This window comes from Hydra vulgaris, chromosome 02, assembly GCF_038396675.1.
Source record: "Hydra vulgaris chromosome 02, alternate assembly HydraT2T_AEP".
Classification (NCBI taxonomy): domain Eukaryota; kingdom Metazoa; phylum Cnidaria; class Hydrozoa; order Anthoathecata; family Hydridae; genus Hydra; species Hydra vulgaris.
The window spans coordinates 57,061,267-57,086,109 of NC_088921.1; the positions used below are offsets into that span (position 1 = coordinate 57,061,267).

The following is a 24,843-nucleotide window of genomic DNA, read 5'->3' on the forward strand; positions in this document are numbered from 1 at the left end:
AAGTTACTAGAAAAAAAATGAGTTTTTGCCAATCAAAGGATATCAACACTGAGGTCTTATGGTGAAACTGCTGAATTTAAATTAGTTTTACAAAAATCAAATAAGACTGGTGTGCTTTGCTAGAGTTTAAACAGATGAACAGGTACTTTGAAGACTTCAAATATTTTTAAAAAATAGATTGAAAAAATATGGTAATAAGGAATTTTTTTTAAGTTTTTAATTTTTAGGTGCTACAGTCATGTTTTTAAATTATTATAGAATTTAACTTAATCATAGATCGTAAGTAGTTCCTTAAGCAATAATCTATACAGTTGCCTTAGTCCTGTTAATCAATTACAAAGTTACTTTAAAGTTAATGGTTCCTTTTATGGCCTTGACAATACATACTAAAACACTAACCTGGACATCATTCATATGAAAGATAACACTTATAATACTCTGATATTTTACAGCTGTTGGTGGAATCAGTCTCTAAAATCTACCACAGAGTTTAGAAAACTTTACTATCAGTCAGTAATACAGATTTACATCTATATAACCTTCTCCTAGCATCCGTTTTTAACCGTTTTGGGTTAAAACAGGTGCTAATTGACTTTTTACAAGACAAGAAAGAGCTTTAGGGTAGGGGAAGGAGGTGTTTCCAATGATAGTTAAATTTTCCTAGCCTTTGTTTTGATTCCTACAAAGTAATGGGATATGCAAGTTATACTAAGTTATAGGGTGGTAGCAGGGTGATCACGATATTCATAATCCTAACCTGACCTGAAATATTTGATGGTTTTATATTTTTTTCATATTTTAACAATCAGTTAATTAATCAGTATCGGCATTGGTATTGGCATTCACCATAATTTACAATTGATACATTATACATACATATACATTGCTGATATATATGTATGTATATGTATATATGTGGGTGTGTATAGCAACACAATTTTTTATTTTATTGCAATATTTTTTTTTTAAATATTATAATAAAGTAAAAAAATATGTTTTGATATAAGCATTTATTTACCATATACTTTGTAACTTAAATGTTTTGTTTTAGATACTTATGTTTTATATACTTATGTTATATATTTATACTTTTTTCATAAAATACAAGATGGTCTTGATCCACCAAATCTAAGCAACCTAAAAATTACCCTCCCCCTCTTACTAGATTAGGTCTCTCCCTGCAAAAAATATTCTGCTCATTTTAAATCTTGAAAAGTCAACTTTTATCCTTGCTAGTTAATTTAACATGTTTTTTAGAAACAGAAGATTTTTTTCCCCATAATAGATGTACTTCATATGTGAATACTATTTGTACAACAATTTTATTTTATATGAAATAAAAGTTTGATGACTTTTTGTTAAGGCATTTTTTTTTAATGAAATAGATTTCTTTTTTTTTTTCTTTTTTTTCACTTTTAATTTTTAGATTTTTTTCTTTTTTTTTTTGCTTTAATTTTTAGGTTATCCTGATCCACCTGTTATAAATAGCCTTAAAGCAATTTCTTCTGATTCAATACAAGTATCATGGAACAAAACATTTGATGGATATTCTCCAATAACTTTATACATCATTGAGTATACTTTAAATAACCAAAGTTGGAATAAAATGTCAGTGAGTCATGATATGTTTAGTGTGTTAATAATAAACTTGAAGCCCTATACATCATATTACTTTCGTTTAAAATCAAAAAATTTTGTTGGGGATAGCATCTATAGTCATATAGCTGAAATGAAAACTTTAGAAGGAGGTTTATGTTCATGATTTGTTTGTTTTGTAGAATTTATGTTACTTATTATAACCTGTTGCTTTATTATTTTTGCTGTATTGGTAAAAATATAGTAGAAATTAGATATAGTATATATAGGATTTAAATATAGGTGATATATCACAGTATGTAACATAAAATTGAAGTCATAACCAAAATAAACTTAAAAAAAAAAATAGATTAATAAAATAAAAAAAATTTGAAAATAATTTAAAAGAACTTGTATAAGATAGTTTAAAGTCTTTTGTATTAATATTCATACTAGTTAGTTAAATAACTTAATTTACAATTCTTACTTCTGAGATAAAATAGCATTCTTACTTCTGAGATAAAGTAGCATTCTTACTTTTGAGATGGAGTATCATTCTTACTTCTGTGATAAAGTAGTATTCTTTATAGGTGAACTTTGAAATAGTCTTAACTAAAATTCTTGTTCTTACTTTGAATACCAAGATAATTTTAAAAGTTTAATTTAGTAATAATTAACAATACTATTAAATATGAACAATAAATAATATTAAATACTAATAATAATTGACCCATAAAGTTATTTATGATTATGATTATGGTATAAAAATCTTAATAGCCTGGTAATTAAGCTGTTAAGTAATATGATATTTCATAACCTTCAACACATATGAGAATGTTGCATATTTCTAAAAACACTGTTAAAGATAGTCAAAATCTAAAAAAAACATTGCATCACAAATTATTATTATAATATTATGAGTATAATACAAATCATTATTATCAGTATAATACAAATCATTACTATTAGTATAATACAAATTATTACTATTAGTGTAATACAAATTGTTGTTGTTGCTGTTTTTTTTAATTTTGATTCATTCTCAACAAGGCTGCAAGCAACCCCTATTAAGTTGGGAGTTACTAGAAAAAAAGAATAGAGCAAGGAAAGGATTGACAGAAAATTGAAAAGTTGAAGTTTGTATGAGTCAGGAAAACATGAAGAGGGCAGAGAGTTTCAAAGAATTAAAGTGAGGGGAAAAACACTAGACGAATAAACGTTTTTAGAGCATACAGGGACAGATATAGTGAACAAATGAGACTTGGATGAATGACTAGTTAAATGCAAATGAGTTTTAGTTGATAAAATTAGAGATGATAGCTACTTTAAGCAACATCCATGATAGTATTTGTAGAAAAGAGAAAGAGATGCAACTAAGTTTTAAGTTTAAGCAACTAATTTGACTCAAGATGGGATGAAATTTATTGATTAAAGAAACAAAGACCTTGCTAATAACAAATAGAAGACTGATCAGATGTTGGAGGGGTCAGAATGTTCACCGGAGTTTTTGAAAATTGGAACAGAAGATGCCATTTTCCAGCATGCAGGAATACCAAACTCAGCCAAGCATTTATTAAATAGTTTAGAGAGGATTGAAGAGAGTTCTGGAGAATGCTTTTGTGAGACTATGACAGGAATGTTGTCTGGATCAAAAGCCATAGAACAGTTAAATTGAGATATGACTTTAGCAACTGAAGCTGGAGTGGTTTGAATGTTTAACAATGAGTTAACCTGTTTAATTAAAATGGAAGGAAGAGAATGGCCATAAGATTCGAGAGTCAAATTAAAAGAAAAGTTCTTTGCAAATAGTTTTGCCTTATCTTTGGGAGAGGTAATAAGATCAGTCCCATGAATGAGAGATGGAATGTTAGACCTACCCTTGTTAACAACGCTCTTGAAGATTTTTCAAAAGTCTCTAGAATCTAGTTTCTGAGAAAAAATACGAGATTTAGTGAACTGATAATAATACAGCTTAGCATCAGAAAGCACCTTTTTACATTGATTTCTTGCAATAATAAATAGCTGATTGTTCTTAGAGAGTTGTTCTTCTGAAAAAGATGAAAAGAATGATTACGATTTTTTTTCATTTTTTATTTTTTTGTTAATTCACCTCTTCAAGGCCAAGAAGGCCACTACAGACAAGGAGGCTACTTATTTGTGGTATAACCCTCTCTCAACTCTATAACTCTGAAACACGAACCTTGACAAACAAGGCCGCTGCGCGGAGAAACGAGTTGAGCATGGTACTACCAGGGACATGGCGAGGATTGAACTCGAAACCTCTTGCTTATGAAGGGAGCACTCTACCACTACACCACTATCGCATCATTAGATATATCAGCTGTCCAAGAGGCTGAAAACCATGGAGTAGAATGAGGATTGACTTGGAACCAGCATGAAGGAATAAAAACATCCATTCCTTTCTGAATCCAGGAGGTTATGTAGGAGGCACATTTATCAGCTGAGAGAAAAAAGACATCACCCCAAGGACCATTACATAGAAAATCAGGAAAATAATCACAGTCAGCTTTAGGTAGGAGTAAGTAGTGCGATGATAAGTTGAGTCCAAAAAGGAAGTATGAGATGAAAGATTTAAAGAGATCATTGTATGGTCAGAACCACCTAAAGAAGAAAAAGGAGAAACTGAACACAAGCTAGGGTCAGAGACCAGACATAAATCAAGGAGTAAAGGTAAATCATTAGGCCTGTTAGGAAAACGAGTCACAAAGTAAAATATCTGAGTAAGAGATTGAGAAATGTAGAAGTTATAGGCTTTAGTTATAGGCATATAAAAATAATAATTAAAAGAATTTTTTTTTTAGCTTGGTAATTTTGTCTTTGGAAAGTTAATGGTCCCCTAAAACAATATTTTTTTTTTCAATTAGGTCAACCTGGGATTTAAATAAAAGCCTAATTAAATAAGGATTTTAAAAATAATATTTGTTTTTTAAAAGAATTATTCAATAAAATGCTCTTGATAGTTTTCCTTTCATAAAATTTTAAATCTTCATTTTTTAAAAAAACAATCATTATTTTTTAAATCCTTATTTAATTGCGCTTTATTTGATACCCAGGTTGACCTAAATAAAAATTTTGGTTGGATAAAAAAAAAATTTGTTTTAGAGACAATTAACTTTCCAAGGACAAAATTACCAACCTATCAAAATTACCTACCAATTTTATCAATAAAAACAAGAATAACTCTTACTCTAATTGTGTGGAATTCAATTTTTTTTCCTGAACTATTGGCTAATGATTGCAGAAGTAAATCTTCACCATCATTTTCATTACCATCAACTACACATGTATTAAAATTGCGTCAAATAGCTGGAGACCTCTTTTTAAAAAAATCATCGAAATTTCAAATAGTTTTCACGTCACGTCAGCTCATCTTTATAATGTCTTCTTAACGGTTTTTTACAGACATTTTTTTGTGAGATTATTATTGTATTATATTTTACACCTGACGAGGGTCTGAGCTAATAAGACTGAATATCACATAAATAAATTAAAAGTTAGTACTCAGCTGTATTTTATGTTTTATATATTAAATAGATTTACTAAATGAGATTTAAACATATTTTTAATTCAAACTTTTTTTTTGAACAAACTTTCTGACCATTTCGTTAAAAGTAGTAGTTATAATAATCATAATCAATAAGGTTTTTAGCATATTTAACAAAACTAAAATATGGCTAACTTTTGTTAAAAATTTTGTTTCAATAAGATTCTTTTATAGAAAGAAGTTGCGTTTGTTAAAACTTTTTTGTTTTATGTCAATGTTTCTATTACACTGCCAATATAGGGGACACAAATAATTATTTAGAGGGTATTTTAGGTTATTATTACTATTGTTATTATTTATTTTTGAAATTTTTAATAAAAGTTTCATTATTTATAAAAAAAACAATAATAATAAAGATTATTTTTTGTGACATAAAACATTCCTGATTGAATCTAGTTGTAAAAAAAAATGTTTTGATTTGAAAAAGTTTTCTTATTAAAGCAAATTTGCATTTAAAACAATCCTAGGTTTACTTTTAATGAAGGTAAACAACGATTTTACAAATGTTTTGTGTATATATTTTTTAACTAATTTTGTCAATTATATAATTATAATTAACGAGTTCAGTTGAAAATATATACAACATTAAACAAGCTACTTCTTTACAGTTTCTGCTATGTCTTTATTTTTAGCAAATAAGTAATATAATAGATATATTAAAATATGACTGCAGCTATAAGAGTTGTTTCTCTGGTGTTATGCAAGTAGAATATTCTTTATATTTTATTTACTTTCTCTCAAGACTCAATTTTTTTTTTCATGCATTAACAAGTCTTAATATTTAATTGTTTGCAGATGTTAAAGTATTAAAACTTCAAGGAAAATTTACAGATTCAAATGTAGTGTTTTGAATTTCAAAAAGTACATTTAGATATAAATAAATTTCTCATGAAGAAGTTTTAGATAAAATAGTTGTTTTTATTGATGCCTAAAACAATCATTACACAATAACACTTCATTGATTGTCTTCAAACATTTTAATTACACTCCAGTGATTTTCTCCTAACATTTTATTAACGCTACAAAAGCAAAATTTTAAATAATTTTAAAAAAAGCCTATTTTAAAATGTTCATAAATTCAAAGAACAAATGTTTAGGTAAAAATCTATTGCATTTTTTATTTTTATTTTATTTTTCACTTTAATCATAATTTATTTATAAGTAAAATTCAATTTATTTTTAACAGTTTTTAATTCACTATCTTGAAATAATTTAAATACAAATATAATTTTTAAAATTATTATTTTTATACCACTAAGAATAATAATATAATAAAATACAATGTAATAAAAAATAGTTCAGAAATAAATAAGGAATAAGAAACAAATAATTCAGAAATAAATAAGAAACAAAAACAGAGTTTTGTAACTGTTTAGTTAGTCTAAATGTAAACTATAAATGTAACAACATTTGTTAACAAAAATTGTCACAGCAACAGTAAGAAACTAATTGTAACTATCTAAGTGTAGCCACCTAATTAATTAGAGGCGGACTGGCAATCGGAGTTGGAGAAATTTATCTCCCTGGGCCAGTAAAAAAAATCTTTTAATTTTAGTAAGTTTCAACTTAAATTCTAAAAAGCAAAAGCTTTTAACAAGTAAGACAAGTTGTTTTACATTTAATCAGTTGTTATTTTTTCCATTTGATTAATTTTAAATAAAAGCTTTTTCCTTAACGATATTTCTAATAAAATTCCATTGACAACCAAATGGAATGGCATTTGAATGCGCCTTCAAATTAAATACTTAATAAATTAGCTTTTCAGAAGCAAGTTTCTTATTAAAAAAATGTATTAGATATATTGTTATAAATGTTTAACAGTTAAATTTAGTAACAGTATTTTCTTATTGCAAAAATTGATATTTATTTTTACCTTTGCAACAAGTTCAAGACTCAAATATAGTTTATTATACAGTCTAAGCTATATAAGTAATTATTAATATTTTTTTTTATATAGTTATTTTTTTTGAAATGGTAAAATTTAATAATTTTGAAAAGAATAAATTGAGGAAGCAAATGACAGAGAAAAATTAAAAATTAATATCAAAGAACAAGGTTCACTAAATACTTTTTAATTAAAAACTACTGTTGATAAAGTAATTTTAGTAATTTTTAAGTGAATGAGAAATAAAATTAAAACTGAAATTAATGATCGAAAATTCAGTATACAAATGGATAGTACTTAGGATGTTGGTGTTATGAATCAAGCATGTTTGCTTTATCCATAATGGTGATATTAAAAAACGACTTTTTGTATTTCGACAAGTTTTTTTTAATTCTATGACTTTTTAAATTATGAAAAGATTTTTTTTTGGACACAGAATAAAATTTAGTAAAATAATCGTTGAGTCATTTAATGAAGTAATAACATAAGTGATCACTTTTCTTGTCTTCAATTTTACATTAGATCTTGAAATGAAAATAACATTTTTATTTAGCGTTACATCCATGATTTAAACAAGGTTGATATATATAAAGTCTTGTTTGAACTTTTAAACTGTTTAGCATTATTTTTTGGTAGTTACATATATATTACATTATTTAGTTACACATATATTTTCTTATAAGAGTATGAATACTTAGACAAGTGAAAATACTAAGTAAAGTTCAGCAAAATAAGTTTAGGTAATTACACATGGTTGCCGTATCTAATATAAGGTGATAGTCAAGACATAAGGCATTTTAATGGGTGTTTAAAGGGACCAAGTGTTTGTTTTCTACAGTTGAAAGTGCATTGCATTTTATAAGTGTGATATTTAACTTTTGATACTAACAATTTGTCAGAGTTTAAAACTATATAACTTACTGCACATATTTTTTGAACATTTTTAATTAAATAAGACCAATTTTAGATTTTTTGTTAGCTTAGAAAAGAGTCAAAAACAGACAAAAATGTTGTAAAAAATTATTTGAAAATATATGTATTGAGATAGTGGTATAAAAGCAAAATTTTTGTACTTGGTATGAATGAAACAATTGCAAACTTAAAAATGCCTGAACATATTTTAGTGAAAGAAAACTTTCCAGAAGGTTGTTGTACCAAAAAAAAAGAAGACAATTTGATGAGACAACAGATCACTAATAATACCAATTGATTTAACTTTGTATGATTTTAAACTTAAGGTTTTCATCTGATGCTAATTGCCTAAAAATCTTTTCTAAAAATAGGTTTTAAAGATTGGTAATTTAGTGCAGATTCTTTACAACACATTGATAAAAGAACTCATAGCATTTTCTAAAATTTATCATCATTAATTGGAACATTTTCTCAAAGAGCTGAAGAAATGTATTATGATTTGGGGTGCCTACTTTTGGTCGATGTCAATTATCACCTACCAATACCGATGCATTACATCCAATTTGTACTCTTTTCTTTAGGTAAATTAAGATTTTTTTAAAATAACATGGTAATGGTCAATTTAAATGTTTCTATATATATACACAAAAAATGTAGGAGCCCCTGATAAAAAACAAATCAAAAAATGTTTAAAGATTTAGTGGTTGAATATATGTCTATATAATAACTTAGGCTTATACATGCATTTTAATTTATGGAATGGTTACATTTTTACATACAATATAGAAACAAAAAAAAATAAAACTCATGTTTTCAAAACAACTGGCATTGGTTGATGGTTACCAAGATGGATGCCGATGCATCAGCTAAATGGTCAATGCATTAGCAGGCCAATGCATCAGTGCACCCCTAATTAAGATGTGCACAAAATTAACATTAAATGACAATGGTTAAAGCTATTTAGGTTATTAGGTTCATTAATTGAAATAAATTTAATTAATCACTTGATTATATCTCACTTATGTTTATTTAACATTACTTTATTCAACAAATGTTAATAATAGTTCCAGCTGGTATATGAATAATATGCATATGATATGTGTAATATGTATATTCTGGTTTTATGGGTATTTATATATGCATTTATATATGAAAAATTTGGCCCCTGTAATACTAGTAAACGTTCTGGTTGGTAAGTTTGTTACTTTAGGCTTTTATACAAATTTAATATGCATTCAGTAGCATTCACCATTTTGTACTTACTATACAAATTCATTCTAACTTTTGTCAGGTGAACTGTAAAAGAGGCTTAAGCTAAAAGTAATTAAAAATTTCATTTAAAAATTAAAGATTGCATTCATCAATTGGGATAAAAGTTAAAAGCGTTTGTTTTAATGAGTGTAGAAATTTGAGTGTTGTGTTGGTGTTAGAAATTTATTTGTATTTAAGTGTTTTAATGAGTGTAGAAATTTGAGTGTAGAAATAATGAGTGTTGAAAATTTCAAAAAAATATTGGAATATGTGAAGTTCTTCTTTAATGTTAAAGTTTTTAGGTTATTTAAAGTGTTTTTAAAAATGTTTTTATAAAGTTAATCCAGTTTCTTTTAATAAAATAAAAAAAGAAGTACAGTTTTTTAATGGGCTGGTTAAGCTTTAAAGTACATGTTTGAAGAACTTTAGATATCAGATCCTCTCCTGATTTTTACCAATTAACAATAATACATCAAATAAATAGTTAAATTTGCTCACAAAAATTTCTTAACAAGTTAAATCTTGATACATTTTTCGATATTTTCAAATTGCCCTGGGGCAAACTTTCATTAGTCTGCCTCTAGATCTAAATCTTCTTGTATTTAAATTAAGTAAGATCAATAATTAAATCAAAATTAAATTCTAATAATAACATATTTTTGCTTAGAAATTTATTTTTAAAAATTTTCAAATAAATAAAACTTATTTTTTAGTTCCTGATATTGGAATATACAAAATACAGTCAATCGATATTTTTTCAACGAGCTTTAAAATCAGCTTTAATCTTGAAACTGTGGATAGTGCAAATGGTGTTATTTTAGGATACATTGTTAATTGTGTATCATCTGTTTCCAAAGTAACCATTAATACAAACTCAACATCTGTAGTTATTGAAAAACTTACTCCATATACTGAATACCAATTATATATTGCTATAATTAATAAAGTCGGAGTTGGAAAATTTTCTTACCTTTATACTGCTTTTACAAAGATTGGAGGTAAGTTAAATTCTTTTTGGACATAAAACATTAGGAATTGAACATGAAAAATCACTAAAAGGTTGTTGAACATAAAAAATTGTCAAAAAACTAATTTTTTTGAAGAATAATAGGAATGATTCATCTTGACAAGTACTTTGCTATCCACATAAAAATTAGTTTTACTTAAGCTGATTTTCAATATTTCAATATTTTTTAATGCTTTTTTAGTTATTTCTTTTTTAAATAATTTTACATTGTTACTGTTATATGTGAAAATTGAGATAGGAATAAGTAAAAAACTAGAGATGTGTTAAGTATACGTTTCCACGCATTGCCATATATGCTTGATTTATTATGAATGAACTAGAACTAATTGTTTCATTGCATATTTCTATTAAATAAGTTTTCATCTATTTGTTCAATAAAAGAAAGTTATTTAGTCTTTTCTCATTATTGTGTAATTTATTGATCAACTCATTAAGGAATATTTAATATATTTAAATGAAGTATGTTCATGAAATAAAATGTTTTTAACAAAAACAGCACTACAAATTAAAAAAATATATACCTAAATTAGTTTCATAGTCTTTGTACTTCTATTTACTATTCAAGATTATTTTACTCTATTATTAGATTATTCACAAGCTTTTTAAATTTTAGATAATAGTCATTTAGGTCCCATGTCTCAGTTTAAAGTTTTAAGCTAGTGTATTTTCTGTCTTTGCATGTTTAAGCATTATATTTAAACATATGTTTAACATGTATGACATTTGTTTAAACATGCAAACTCAGTTTTAACAAATAATGTTAAAACACACAAACGAACATGTTGCCAATTGCTTATATGACACTTTTATATACCAGAAAAAATCTGTGCAGACATTTTAAAGGATATTTATTTAACTACTGGAATTCGATGTTAAATGTTACATATACTTTAAAAGTACATATATTAATATTCTTGAATTTCACTTGGAAAGTTTGTGAAGTTTTGTATGTGAAAACGCATGCACTTTGTGTTTTACACTCGACATCAGCTATTGCACAGTCTTCAGCTGGACTTTCTTGGTAGCTCTAATCCATTTATTTTTGAAGTCTTTAATGTTTTTGGCTTCTTTTACATTGAGCCTTAGTTTTCTTTTGACAAGAGCCCAATATCTTTCCATAGGTTTCCATTTTGTGACGTTTCTTGAGGCATTCTTTTATGTATATTTTGGTGTTAATTGTTCCCGTAGTCACAAAACAAGAGCTTCTTTCACCACATTCACATATTACTTGCCAAACTAAAAATTTTTTAGCGAATTTTTGCGATTAATAGCTAAATAATATTGGTGTCTTGGAAGAGATTAGAAATATGCAACACAATAAGTTTCATCGTCAATAATCAAACAAGATTTTTTGGCACATAATTTTTTACAGAGCAGCTTTGAACAATGAATTATGACATTTTCTTGTTTTTCTTCACGACGAGGAACTTTTTCTTTTTATAAAATTTATAGCCACAATTTCTTTTCACTCTTTGTATAGTGGAAGCACTTGTCTTAAATCTATTCACTAAAGTTTGAACAGAAGTCTCTGGTTTTCTGTCTAAGGCATCTTTTACTTTTTTACCAAGATCTCGTCTAATAAAACATTTTTTTCTTCCACTTCCTGATTTCCTTTTGATTGTACCAGTGTCCTTAAATTGTTTCACAATGCTCTGCACTGCTCACAAAGCAATCTGCAACTCTTTAGAAGTTGCTTTGTTTGATACACCAGGATTTTCAATGAGAAATGCAAAATTTTTAAGTTTTGAATAACACTAATACAATGACATTTTAAAACAATTTTTTTTTTTTTTTTTTTTTAGATTATTCACCTCCCCAAGGCCCGAGGGGGGCCAGTACAGTCGAGGAGGCTACTCATTTTTTTGTGTTTTTATTTTTTAGTTGTTATTCGTGGTGCAACCCTCTCTCAACTCTTTAACTCCGAAACACGAACCTTGCCGAGCAAGGCCGCTGCGCGGAGAAACTAAGTTGAGCGCGGTACTTCCAGGGACGTGGTGGGAGTCGAACTCCGAACCTCTCGCTTACAAAGCGAGCGCTCTTACCACTACACCACTACCGCATAATTAAATTAGCTATTTAAAATGATGCACGGTTTCCATAAACACCACATTAGAACACGTGCAGATATTTTTGCAATAGACAGTTTTGTAAATTAAAACCAAGCTGTTGTAGTGTCCCATTTAAGTGATCATTTGAGGGAGTATTACTATTAAACATGAAGGAGTTTTTAATATAAAAATTAGCTTACTGTCTTTCTATAGCATAAGTTGTATGCTGTAGGTTTGAGTACTGCTTCTTTACAATGTCACTCTGCTCTCTTACATTTTTTGAGAGATAAGAGAATCACTACAATATTTGGGTTTTTCCCAAGATTCAATAAGTTTTGGCTGGTTTGGTTTGAGTTTTGAATATACCTTAATATGCTAAAGACCTTTTATTTCCTAAAATTTTTTAGACTGTAAAATATAATAAAACCGCTTCAAAGAAACAAAAAAGTATAAATTTAAAACAAAATGATTACAAAACCTAAAAAAATGATATATATATGTATATATATATATATATATATATATATATATATATATATCATTTTAAAATATATTTAAAAAAGGATATTTATATACCTGATATGAGGTAATGATGAAAATTTCAGCCTCTATAAACCACGTAGTGTAAAATACAGTTGTGAAGAATGCCATATCTTTTATTATTTTCCTCTGAAAATTCATTATGCTAGGAGTGTTGTTAATGAGAAGATACATTTTGAGAAATGACCACTTATCCTGATGGTACTAGCAAATGTGTCAAACTGATAGTCTTTTCCATTTGTGAATTCGTTGACTCTCTTTTTATCAAAATGCAGAATAATCGGTAATAATGAAGAGTTAGCAAGATCAGTAATACGTTTTATAATTTTTTCCCTGTCTTTAGTTACAACTTCCTCCACAATTCTAAACGCAGTTGAAGAAGCTAGAGAAAAATTAGAAACATCATATTCTGAATTAGCAACAAACTGCTACTGCAGTTTGTTGCTTAACTGAAAGTTCTTTGCCTATTGCTGTGTAAACTGTTTACTTTAAAATATTTTAATTTAAAAAACAACAGAGATTGATTTTTCTTTTTTCATATCTGCTACTTATTCATATTTGAAATGATTACCATTTGAACAGTGATTTTATACTTTTTTTTAGCTGTTTTCAAGGTTTGAAATAAAGATAAAAATAAAATTATTTTTTTGTAATAAATACACAGTTGTTTATTTGTTCAAAAAAAAAAGATTTTACCTAACATCTTCTAAGGTTATGATGGGGAAGCCTGCAAGATTCAATGGTAACATGTAATCCAGTATTCTGGATTACATGTTACCAGTGGATAATCCTTCTGCATGTCTTGCTGCCTTGTAAGATTTACTTTTCTAGGGAAAGGCTCGGAAAAGTTAACTCTGAGGTGAAATATCTCCTGCTTAGAGCTCTTGGTTGAGTAAAGGCTAGAGATGGTGTCTTGATAAAAAAAAAAAACTTATCTTGCTCTTCTAGGCAATGACTTAAGAAGTTAGCAGAACAGTTTTGTTGACCAGTTTTGCATCCCTTCTTTATCTATAAATCTGAGTTTGATATAAACCTGTCTTACATTGTTTCCTGCCTAGGATCATAGACGCTAAATATTTTTTTACTCTACTCATGGGTTTTTCCTTGTGCCTTATTGATAGTGGCTATGCAACTTTTCCTGTTATCTTGTAATGAGAGTGCAGCTCAAAAATTTGGTTTAATGGTTCTGAGACCGGCTGACAGTAAGGTTTCCTGAACTCTGCGATAGTTCTCAGAGAGGCTGATTTCATCAACAACTTAAAAATAGAAAAGTATTAACAGTACCATGTTGCATTTGGAAAGTTTCCCTGTTAGTATCTTTAGTGTGAATTTTCTAGGCCATATAAGAAGTCTATTTCGTATTACTTTAGAGTTAATTAGCACTATCAATAAATAAGTCAGGTTCTCTGATTTTTAAGAACATAAATAAAGTTCTTTAAAATATCAATCAAAAAAACCATTTCCACCAAATTAACTCATACTATCCTTTACAAATACTCATGGTCTTCAAACTTCAATTTCCATCTGTTAAATCCTTTGTTTGCTATTTTATCTTGATTTACTGTTTTCTCTTGAGGTAATGCTATTATCCTTTGATTTGTAAGGACTTCAATAATCACATGTTTGACCGTAGCATATACATACCTATCAACTCACCTATTTGTCATAAAAGTAAGTTTGAATTTTTTGATCATTCTCTTATTTGCTTCCGTTTATCACCACCTCACTCAATCACCTTTCTCTATATTCTTTAGGATTCTCCTTTTTTTCAAGACTTCACTCTATCAATGCTATTTCTGATCAAATTTTAAAAAGTCCTTTTTTTATCCCTTAGCTAATATTGTTGTTATTAGTGAATTTATTGCTCATTCCACTGAATTATTTGGCTATAGTACCAATAACCTTGTTGACACTAAAGATCATAACTTTCATATTTCTCAATCTCTTACTCAGACAATTAACTTTTTGACTCATTTTTCAGATAACTCTAATTACTTACCTCCACTTCTTGATTAGTTTCTTGTCCTAACTCATTTCAGCATCTAATGGTTCTCCTTTGAGTGGTTTGGACCATGCTAAGACCTAACTAAAACTTTTACTAATTTTTATACTTTTTACTTCTTTTTCAGACTCATCCTATCATCGCACTACTTATTATTACTTTAAAACTGACCGGAATATCTTTTTTTTTTTTGATTTTCTTTATGACAGTTTTTTATTTCTCCACTGATAATTATTTTCTGTGTAATCTCCTAGATTCACACATATGCACGTAGATACTTTTATTTATTTTTGATGGTTTTAAGTCTAGCCTTACTCTACCTGTAGCTTTCACTTTCTTGTACAACTGCTGTTTCTAGTCTTAATAATTTCTATCATCTTTTTTACAAGAATAACTCTCTTAAGAACAAATGTCTCTATTATTGCAAGAAGTTAAAGCAAAAAGGTGCTGTTTGATACTCCATTATTTTCAGTTTACTAAATTTTACATTTTATTTCAGAAGTTAGGTTCTAGAGACTTCCATCTCTAATACATGAGTCTGATTTTGTAACATATCCTATTGGTATGGCAGAACTTGTTGCAAAGAACTTTTATTCGAACTCATCTCTTGAATCTAATTACCACATTCTTCCTGTCATCCTATAAAATTAGGTTAATTCATTGTTAAACATCAAAATCTGCTTTCAGTTGCTACCGCTATTTCTCACTCGAACTCTTCTCTTGTGGTCTGGAAAACATTTCTGTCATAGGTCTACAAAGGTGTTCTAAACTATTCCCTCTAAACTAGTGTTTAACTGTAACTTGTTTTCCTACCTAATGGAAAATGGCATCTGTGGTTACAATTTTTAAAAACTCTAGAGAACACTTTAACCTCTCTAACTATCTTCCAATCGTTCTTCTCTCTGTTATTAGCGAAGTTCTTTGAGTCTTTGATTTACCAATTTTGTCTATCTCAATTTGAATCTAGTTGCTTACTCTTTGACAATCAATTTGCATTTTGATTCTCTTGTTTTACAGCTGACTTGTTTCTGTTATAACAGAAAGGTTCTATCCTGCATTAGACGGAGGTGACGTAGCAAAGCATTTGATAAAGTTTGGTATGCAGGACTTCTCCATAAACTTGCTTCATATGTTGTATCTGAGAAAGTTTTTAAAGTTATTTTGAAAGTTATATTTAAATACTCTTCATTAGCAAAACTCTTCATTAACATTTAGGGTTTTAACTGAGTTGGCACCCCATAATGGAGTTGGCACCCCATAACAGAGTAAACTTGAGTAAAGTTTACTGCTACTTATCACAACATTGTTGTTATTTCTATATTGATGTATGGCAATACTCTTTAGTTTTTTAAGAATTTTAGCTCCCAAGACTTCTGAAGGGGTAGTAATTTGCAGATTTCACAATTTTAAAAACTCTTTTTTTTTCTCAGCTCATAGCTTGGATTAGAACATACTTTTGACAAAGCATGGTAGTTGATTTATCTGTTGCTTTTTGACTTTTGAAATCTTTTGTGGAATTTATAATAGTTATTCAATATAAAAAAAAAATTCTTTTAAAAAAATGTTTCTTGTTAGGTTCCCAGTCAAAAAGTCTGATACGCCCTATAAGAATTTGAAACAAAAAAAAGAGAGAAAATTTTGTTAAGTATAAATATTTTTTAACTTAAGCATTTTAAATTAATGGCTCTCAAATCTGACATTGTTTTTTTTTTCAAATTCTTATAGGTTCTATTAGGAGTTTTAACTAGGTTTGGGTTCTCAGATTTTAAATCTATGGTTGTAAAAAGCAACTACATTCGCGTAAGTTTTTATCTCTGTGATTTTTTTTTTTTTTTTTTCAATATTTAGTCAATGAGAAAAACTGTGATCAAGACTCGTGGTTTGAGTAATAGTACAATATTAAAACAATTTTTGGTTTTGTTCATATTTCTTATTTCCAACTGGATACAAAAAAAAAATGTCAAATTTTAAACACTTACCCACAATGCAGTTTTTTTTAATGTGTTAGATTAATTAAAGGGAGTGTTGCAAAGTTCTTAGGAATTGGTCAAAATTTGTTTAAAGACCATGTTATAGTTTTATCCAATTTCTAATAGTCATTAAAAATATATTTATATTATATAATGTAAATACAATAACACTGACTATATACTTATATACAATAATTATTGAAGCATTATTAATTTCTAGTGCCAGATGCTCCGTCAAATCTTCAAGTTGTTGCTGTAAATTCAACTGCTGTAAAGTTGTCATGGTTGCCACCAAAGAAAATGAATGGTCCTATTAAATGTATTATTTCTTAATTTGCATTTAGTGTTTCCAAATTACTCAAGTTTTTTCTTGTTTTGTTATGTATATAAATATTCTTGTTTTTGTTGTTATGTTATACATGCTATATACATAAAAAATATTCTTGTATTGTATCACACGCTAAAAAAAAGTTCTTCATTAAAAACAAAAAGCATTTATTCTACATATATTCATCTCATAACTAAATTTAAAATTGTAAAAAAACATACTGACTAATCTGATTTGTTTACATTGTTTTTATATACTATTTTATTATAAAATATTTTATGAATATTTTGATCAAGGTTTGTTTGAGGTGTAGCATCACTTTTTAGATTTGTGTACTGCACTATTATGCACATTTGCTTAGTTGAGTATTTGAATAACGGTTTTTTTTAATTTCTTTTGTAACTCTTTTGAAACAACATTAGTTAAGTCAATTAACTCCAAGAATCTGATAGTAAAATTATAATTTAAATATTTTTAACATAAGACATATTTTTGATAAACAAAATATTTCATAAAATATAAAATACTTTAAGGTTTAAAATGTTTTGACATATATCATTTTAACATATACTTGGTATAAAAATAATAAAAAGCTTGGGTCCCCGATATTTTATCTAGATATTGGAAGCACTATTTACATTATTTATAAACATTTGTTAACAAAGAGTAGAGTTAAGTAAACTTGATTTCATTTTTAGACTATGAAGTCTGCATCTCTCATAGAAATGCAACAATGGTTAAAACAACCAAAGAAGTTTTTATATTAATTTATACTCTAATGCCCAACAGTACATATGTTGCATTTGTAGTAGCATTCACTGAAGCTGGTCAAGGAAATTCTTCTGAAAAACTACAGTTTCAAACAGGTAAAACAATAACACATTTTAATTAAAACAAATAATAATACAGAAAATAAAAATTTAATGTGATTATAAATATACATTTTATGTGATACAACCTTGAAACTTTTTTTTCCTAAACAAGTTCACTTCCAAAAAGGCTGTGAGGAACCACTAATTAATGTAGGAGTTAACAAAAAGAATCAGAAAATCAGAGCAGAATCAAAGAACATGAAAGCAGTTGACAGAAGACTTAAAAAAGTGTAAATTGTATGAGTATTATTTGTAGAAAATAGCAGCTAGAGCAGGTCCAACAACATTTAAAATCCATTTTTGGGTCTTATCTAAAAAAGAGAGGGCCCCCTTTAGAAGAACATTTAGAATACAAACACAAATAAGAGACTTGCAGAGGTAGAGAATGAAAACAGGATTTTAAAAATACCAATCACAATAAAGAAAGGTAACCTTAGCAGATGCTAACTTTGATATGGATTGTAAATACGGTTTCCATGAGACATCACTACCAAAGAATAGTAAACATAATTTAAGGCTCAGTAAGAGATGCAACACTCTTTCTGAGTCTTCTACTTTTATATTTACTTGAATTATTTCTTTATTAAATCTTTATTAAGATAAATATATTATTAATCTAATTAATAATAAGATTAATATTAGGATCTATTATCAAGAATATCAACATTATTGTGTTAAATATAGCAGTAAACATCTTTGTCATGCTTGACACTTTCTTACTCCAGATTCTATTCTTTATTTCTATAAATTTCAAATCCGTCCTTGTATGGAATACTGTTGCCATATCTGGGACGAATCTTCCAATGATGCCCTTTCTCTCATAGACAAAGTGCAAAAATACATTGTAAACATAGTTGGACCTGCTCTTGCCCCCAACCTCCAACCATTATCACATTGTCATAATTTCTTTTTTTTCATTTTTCTATAAATACTATAATGGGCACTGCTCTAAAGAGCTTGCGTCTCTTGTGGTATCTACTAAAATTCATTCTTGTGTTGCTTGTCATTCTATTAAGTCTCATCCTTTTACTTTGATTGTTCCCAAGTGCTCTAAAAAATTTTATTTGGCCAGTTTTTTTCCTCAAACATTAGTTCTTTAGAATTTGCTTCCTCCATCTTGCTATCCTGATTCATATAATTTGCAATATTTTAAGTTGTCAGTCAATCATTATCTTGCTTTATAAATTTCATCTTTTCTCTTCCAGTTGCTTCCAACTCTAATATTAGTTATTTGCAGCCTTGTTAGAAGCAAAGATGTTGGAAAAAAAAAATTCAAAATTCACTAATAACTGTGAGCCCCAAACTGTCACAGAAGAAAAATCAGATATCAGCAGCCTGTTATAAGTGATTAAAAAGTGATAACCTTTTATCAAAACTATACAAGAGTATATAGTCATCAGCAAGTTTTGAGATAAAATTATCAAGAAGATCATAGATGAAGAACAAAAATAGGAGCAAAGATAAAGCCTTGCGGTATCCTGGAAACCATGGCGAGTGTTGCCTTAGGGTGTATCGATTTTTTTTTTTTTTAATTTTAAAAACGGCACTGTTACTTTTGGTGAAGAATTTTATGGGGATTCCGAATCTGCAATAAAAAACTTAGAAAAATAATTTTGCATTTAAAACAACGCTGACCCACCAGGGTCAGCGTTGTTTTGAATGGAAAAATGACTAAAATTTGACTAATTAACAGGCCAAAACTATAATTTAAAAAAAAAAATTTCTTAAATTTTTGATTATTCAAAATTGTTATGATGAATTTTAGAAAAATTGATTATTTGGTTCAAAAAGTCATAAAAATAAACAAAGAAAAGGAGTTTTTGTGAAGGGTTTTTACACTTTTTTCATATTTTAGACAAAGAATGTTACGGTTAAGTGTGTTGTTTTTTTCCAGTTTTTATCAAACTTTAAAAGTAAGGGGAGTTCATTTTTGTGAGGAATTTTATGGGGAATCTGAATCTGAAAAAAAATAATAATAAATTATGTCTTGTTTGGGGAAATGTTTAGTTTTTAACAAAAAAATGACTAAAATATGAAAATTAAAAAAAAATTAAAAAAATATAAATTAAAAAAAGTTTGTTTAATTATTTGATAAACTCAATATAAACTATGTTGAACTTTATGAAAATTTCATATTTTGTTAAAAAGTCAAAAAAGTAAACACATAATATGGGCTTTTGTGAAGGTTGTTTTCAGAAAATTTAGTCGATATTTTTATATTTTAGACAGTAAATGTTATCGTAGGGTGTGCTGTCTTTTCCAAAACTAATAAGTCAAACAATTTTGTTATATCAAACAGTATATTATATACTAATACATTTTATAATATATATTATATAATACTGATATCTTTATTAAAGTTTACATATAATTACCAATTAATAGTTTATAAATTTTATTTAAATTTTTTGAATCTAACTAACTTATATTTAGCATTGTTTGTGCCCATATAGCCCCTTCTGATTTCTTGTGTTCTTATATATTCTTCTTGTTTCTCATGGGAGTATTTTTTTTGTACAAGCCTCTATAACCTAAATTAAAAAACATTAAAAACAATTTAGTCATTAAAAAAATTTAGATAAGTTAGTATATACTTGTAATTGTATAAAAAAGTAACCTGCTTAACACCATGTTTGATGGATTAGGAATAGTATGGCCAATCTGGAACAACAATAGTCTTGTGAAATTTTCTGACTTTATGGGTTGTGAGATTTGTGGTAAGTAATTGTTCATGTATTGAATATTTCCACTCAATTAGATTGGTCAATTTATCAGCATCAGTATTTATGCATGAGGTTTTGCGAATTTTAACTGAATTATCTCCAAACTGAGTATTATCATCTCCTACATCTACTCTTCTAATTTCTTTTTCACTCCTAGTTTTCACTCCTCTTCATCTTTGGAACACTAAGAGTCTTTATAATGCATTCACTAAATGAAAACCTCTACAGATCTCTTTACAGTTTTCATTTGCAACAACCTTTTTTTTTATATATTTAAGTAGTTTTAATTGGAATAAAATATCCCGAGGTCCATCTAATCAGGAATGTTTTACCTTTATTTGAAACCAGCAAAGAAAATACACATCTTCTATAATTTTAATAATTAAACTTAGATTTCTAAGGTTTTTTTCTTTTAGGAAATGTATTGAAACCCACATTCTTCAAAAATGCATGGTTTGCATTTAGTTAATGCATTGTTAGGACTCTTGTCTCTAACATAATAAAGTTTGATAAAAACAGGAAAATAACAACAAACATAACCTTAACATTCTTTGTCTAAAATATGAAAAAAGTGCCTGATTTTTGTAAAAATTTTGTAAAAACCCTTCACAAAAACTCCTTTTCTGTGTTTATTTTTATGACTTTTTGAACCAAATAATCTATTTTCCTAAAATTCAACATAACAATTACTGAATTAATCAAAAACTTTAGTTAAAAAATTTTTTTTTCAGTTATAGTTTAATTAATGTTAATTAGTCATATTTTAGTCATTTTTCTGTTCAAAACAGTGCTGACCCTGGGTTGGTCAGTGTTGTTTTGAACCGAAAGTTATTTTTTGCAGATTCAGAATCCCCATAAAAATCGTCACCAAAAGTAACCCTGCCATTTTTGAAATTGAAAAAGAAAAAAGTTGACACACCCTAGTGTTGCTTATCTAAAACAAATGCAGTTAAAAAGTTTCAATATTTTTCAAAACTTTCCCAGACACACGGTACAAAGCAAACTTATAGAGAAGACCAGCATGCCAGACTTTATTGAAAGCTTTTAATACGTCAAGAGCAATAGCTTTTACCTCACTGTTTCCATTTAATGAACAATAAAATCTATTTGTTATAATAATTAACAAGTTCCTGAAAGCCTCCAATATTCACTGAGAATGTGGCTATTGCCTGTGTGGTTAAATTGTTTATAGATTCCTGTGTTTGTTGTGAAATCAGGTTTAAGCTGTTAGACTATTCTTTTATATATCTCTGTTTAGCCCCTCTTCACTAAATCACCTTTTGTTGTTATTGTTCTTATTCTAATTTTTTAACCCATTTTTCTTTATTCATCTGCCAATATTGTTGTGATTAGTCACTTAATGCTCATCTCATTGCTAGCTCTTGTACTCATTTTTGTTCGAAATTTTTTTATAATCTTTTACACCAATAACTTTGTGATTGGTTTTCCAAACAACCCTAATCACTTATCTTCTTTTCTTGATTTGTGTCTTGATCTCTTTTAATAGCTTTTGCTAAGTTTTCCTTAGTTTTTTTTAAGGTGGTTCAGACATTGTGTAATCTCACTAAAACTTTCATCTCTTACTTTTTCAACAAAGAAGCTTGGAACCACAGGTGCTATTTTCCAGCAGGAAAACAAAATTTAGTTAAACATTTGTTAAATAGTTTAGATACAAATTAAGAAAATTTTAAAAAACAATTTTAAAAAGCTGTGACGGGAATGCTGTCCACAAGCAGTAGAAGAGTTTAAGTGAGAAATAGCTTTAACAACTAAAGCTGGAGTGATTTAGATATCTAAGAATGGATTGAGCTTAAGAATGGATTAATTAGATGTCTCAGAATAAATTAATCTTAAGAATGGATTAATTAGATGTCTATGAATGGATGAAGCTGTTTCTTCAGAATGACAAGAATAGTATAGTTATTAGGCTCAAGAAATGAGTCAAGATGAAAAACATATCAAATTCAAGATGAAAAGCATAAGTCCAAAGGCCATTAAAGAAAAAAATAACAGAAAAATAATTAAAAAAATCAAAATAGAAATCCTAGTTAGCATTAAGTTTGTAGTAAGAAGTGCAATGAATAAATGCAGAAGTACAAGATAAAAGTTTTGGTGAGTTCATGATATTATCTGAACCATTAAAAGGAGAAACTGAGCCCAAGCTTGAGTCAGAGACACAGTTTAAGAAATATAGGTAAGTGTGATTAAGTTTGCTTGGAAACAAAGTCACAAAGTTAACTGTTTAAATACTAAATTAAAAATATTAAGTTTTAGTGACACCAGGATCAGTGAGCATTATAGTTTGAATAATTTTATCTTTTTATTTACTCATGTCATGATTTTATCACCAAAATTTACCACAATTAAAATGTTTTTTCACTGCAATTTTTAGTTCATAGTTCCCTCATCTAATAGTGTTGAGTGTGGTAGCCAACAAAGGAATTTGCTCAGACTAAATTTGGTCTTTTTGTCAACCTCAGGTCTGGGTATACTTCCCATAACTAAAATGCTTTTTATTTTTCCATTAGGTTTTCACATTATTGTCACTAATAATAACAATTGCTAGTGGTTAAAGAGAATACTTTTGGTCATTTTGATCAGAAATAACATAAAAAAGAGTGCAATTTTCAGAAGAAAGAGAACAATAAAGAAAAAAGAGGTGTTGAAGATAAGAAACCACACAAATAAAAAAAGCACACAAATAAAGAAACCACACAAAGGAATAGTCAGAGATTCAAATTTACAACTGTATTGCACCTTGTATTTACATATAGCATGCAACTTTTGAAAAAGTTTGTTGGTAAGAGCAGATAACAATCATTTATGAGAAAAACCATTGATTATCAGTTTTTTATTATTTTAAATTGATTATCAGTTTTTCAAGCACTAGAAAATGTTAACTATCTTAAAGCAAGAAATTTTAGATTTTAAAAGTTCAACGTTCATTATTAAACCAGATGTGTAATAAATAAGGGGTGGGTTGTCTAATAAACATGTTGTCTAACAATTGGTTGGGGTAGGTTGTCTAATAAACAAGATGTCTAACAGTTGGTGGGGGTAGGTTGTCTTATAAATAAGTGAGATTTAATTAATTGTAAACAAATCTTTTAAAACTGAAATAAGCAGAGTATTTAAACTTATTTATATATTTAAATAAGATATGTAATATATATATATTTGAATATTTAAATATTAATTTTTAGGATAAAAAAATTTATAATTATTTTTAAATTGAAATTTTTTGTCTTTTAAGCATGCATTAATCTTCATAGAATGCATTTATTTTTATAGCATTATTTGAGATGTGAACACTTCTAGTGAATAAAGATTCACCTACAGGCAGGTGTTCAAACTCAGACAAAATTTAATCTCATATATACTTTAATATCATTCAATTTAAATCTTTAAGTTCCCAAATGCACAAAAAAAAAAATTTTTTATACTAATCTGCTTGTAATAAATTAGCTGGGGGCTACTAGTAGGTAGGAAGTCTCTCAATTTTTTTTATAATCAACTTAAAAAAAAATGTAAAAAATTGCTAAAACATAGTTATTTTTTTATTAGGGTTGAACTAATTAGACTAGCTAGGAAATGTTTTATATTTAAATATTATTTTTAATTGGTTCATCAAATTGTTTTTAAAAAAACCATAAAAAAATAACACATAATTTTATGGTTTCTCTTTAGGCTTAATTTCAACACCTCTGACAGCTAGTGCTGGGTGGTTAGATCGTGAATATTTGATTGTTATTATTCCTGTTTCAGCACTTTCTGTTTTATTGTTGTTTGTATTGCTTTTAATATTTATTGTCAGGATCTTTCATTCAAAATACAGTAAGTATACAGTAGTTTTTATGTAACATCTTTTTATCACAGTTGTTATAAATTTTATTTTAATGTATTTTAAAGTAACTTAAAAATATCTATTATATTTTCTAACTTAGTTAGAAAATATAATAGATATTAGACTGCTAGTACTGCTACATTTGATAGAATGAAGTAGAAAATTAATGAAAAAGAAGTCAATTGGTTAAAAAATTAATAGAAAGTTTTTAAGTTATTAGGTTAAGTCATAAATAACTTTTTTATTTTTTTTTTATTTTGATTCACTCCCAACAAGGCTGCAAGCAACCACTTTTAAGTTG

The 24,843-nt window shown here is 27.6% G+C and overlaps 1 protein-coding gene across 2 annotated transcripts in view; it reads left to right on the top strand.

Annotated features, from left to right (window-relative positions):
* The window catches only part of LOC100205758 (protein sidekick-1), a 76,596-nt gene that overhangs the window by 47,757 nt on the left and 3,996 nt on the right, over nt 1–24,843 (top strand). For both annotated transcript variants that reach the window (XM_065791465.1, XM_065791466.1), the window contains exons 8-12: nt 1,461–1,748; nt 9,902–10,186; nt 16,996–17,094; nt 17,802–17,969; nt 24,386–24,532. In XM_065791465.1, coding sequence (XP_065647537.1) covers nt 1,461–1,748; nt 9,902–10,186; nt 16,996–17,094; nt 17,802–17,969; nt 24,386–24,532 — 987 coding nt within the window. The remainder of the gene's footprint in view (nt 1–1,460; nt 1,749–9,901; nt 10,187–16,995; nt 17,095–17,801; nt 17,970–24,385; nt 24,533–24,843) is intronic.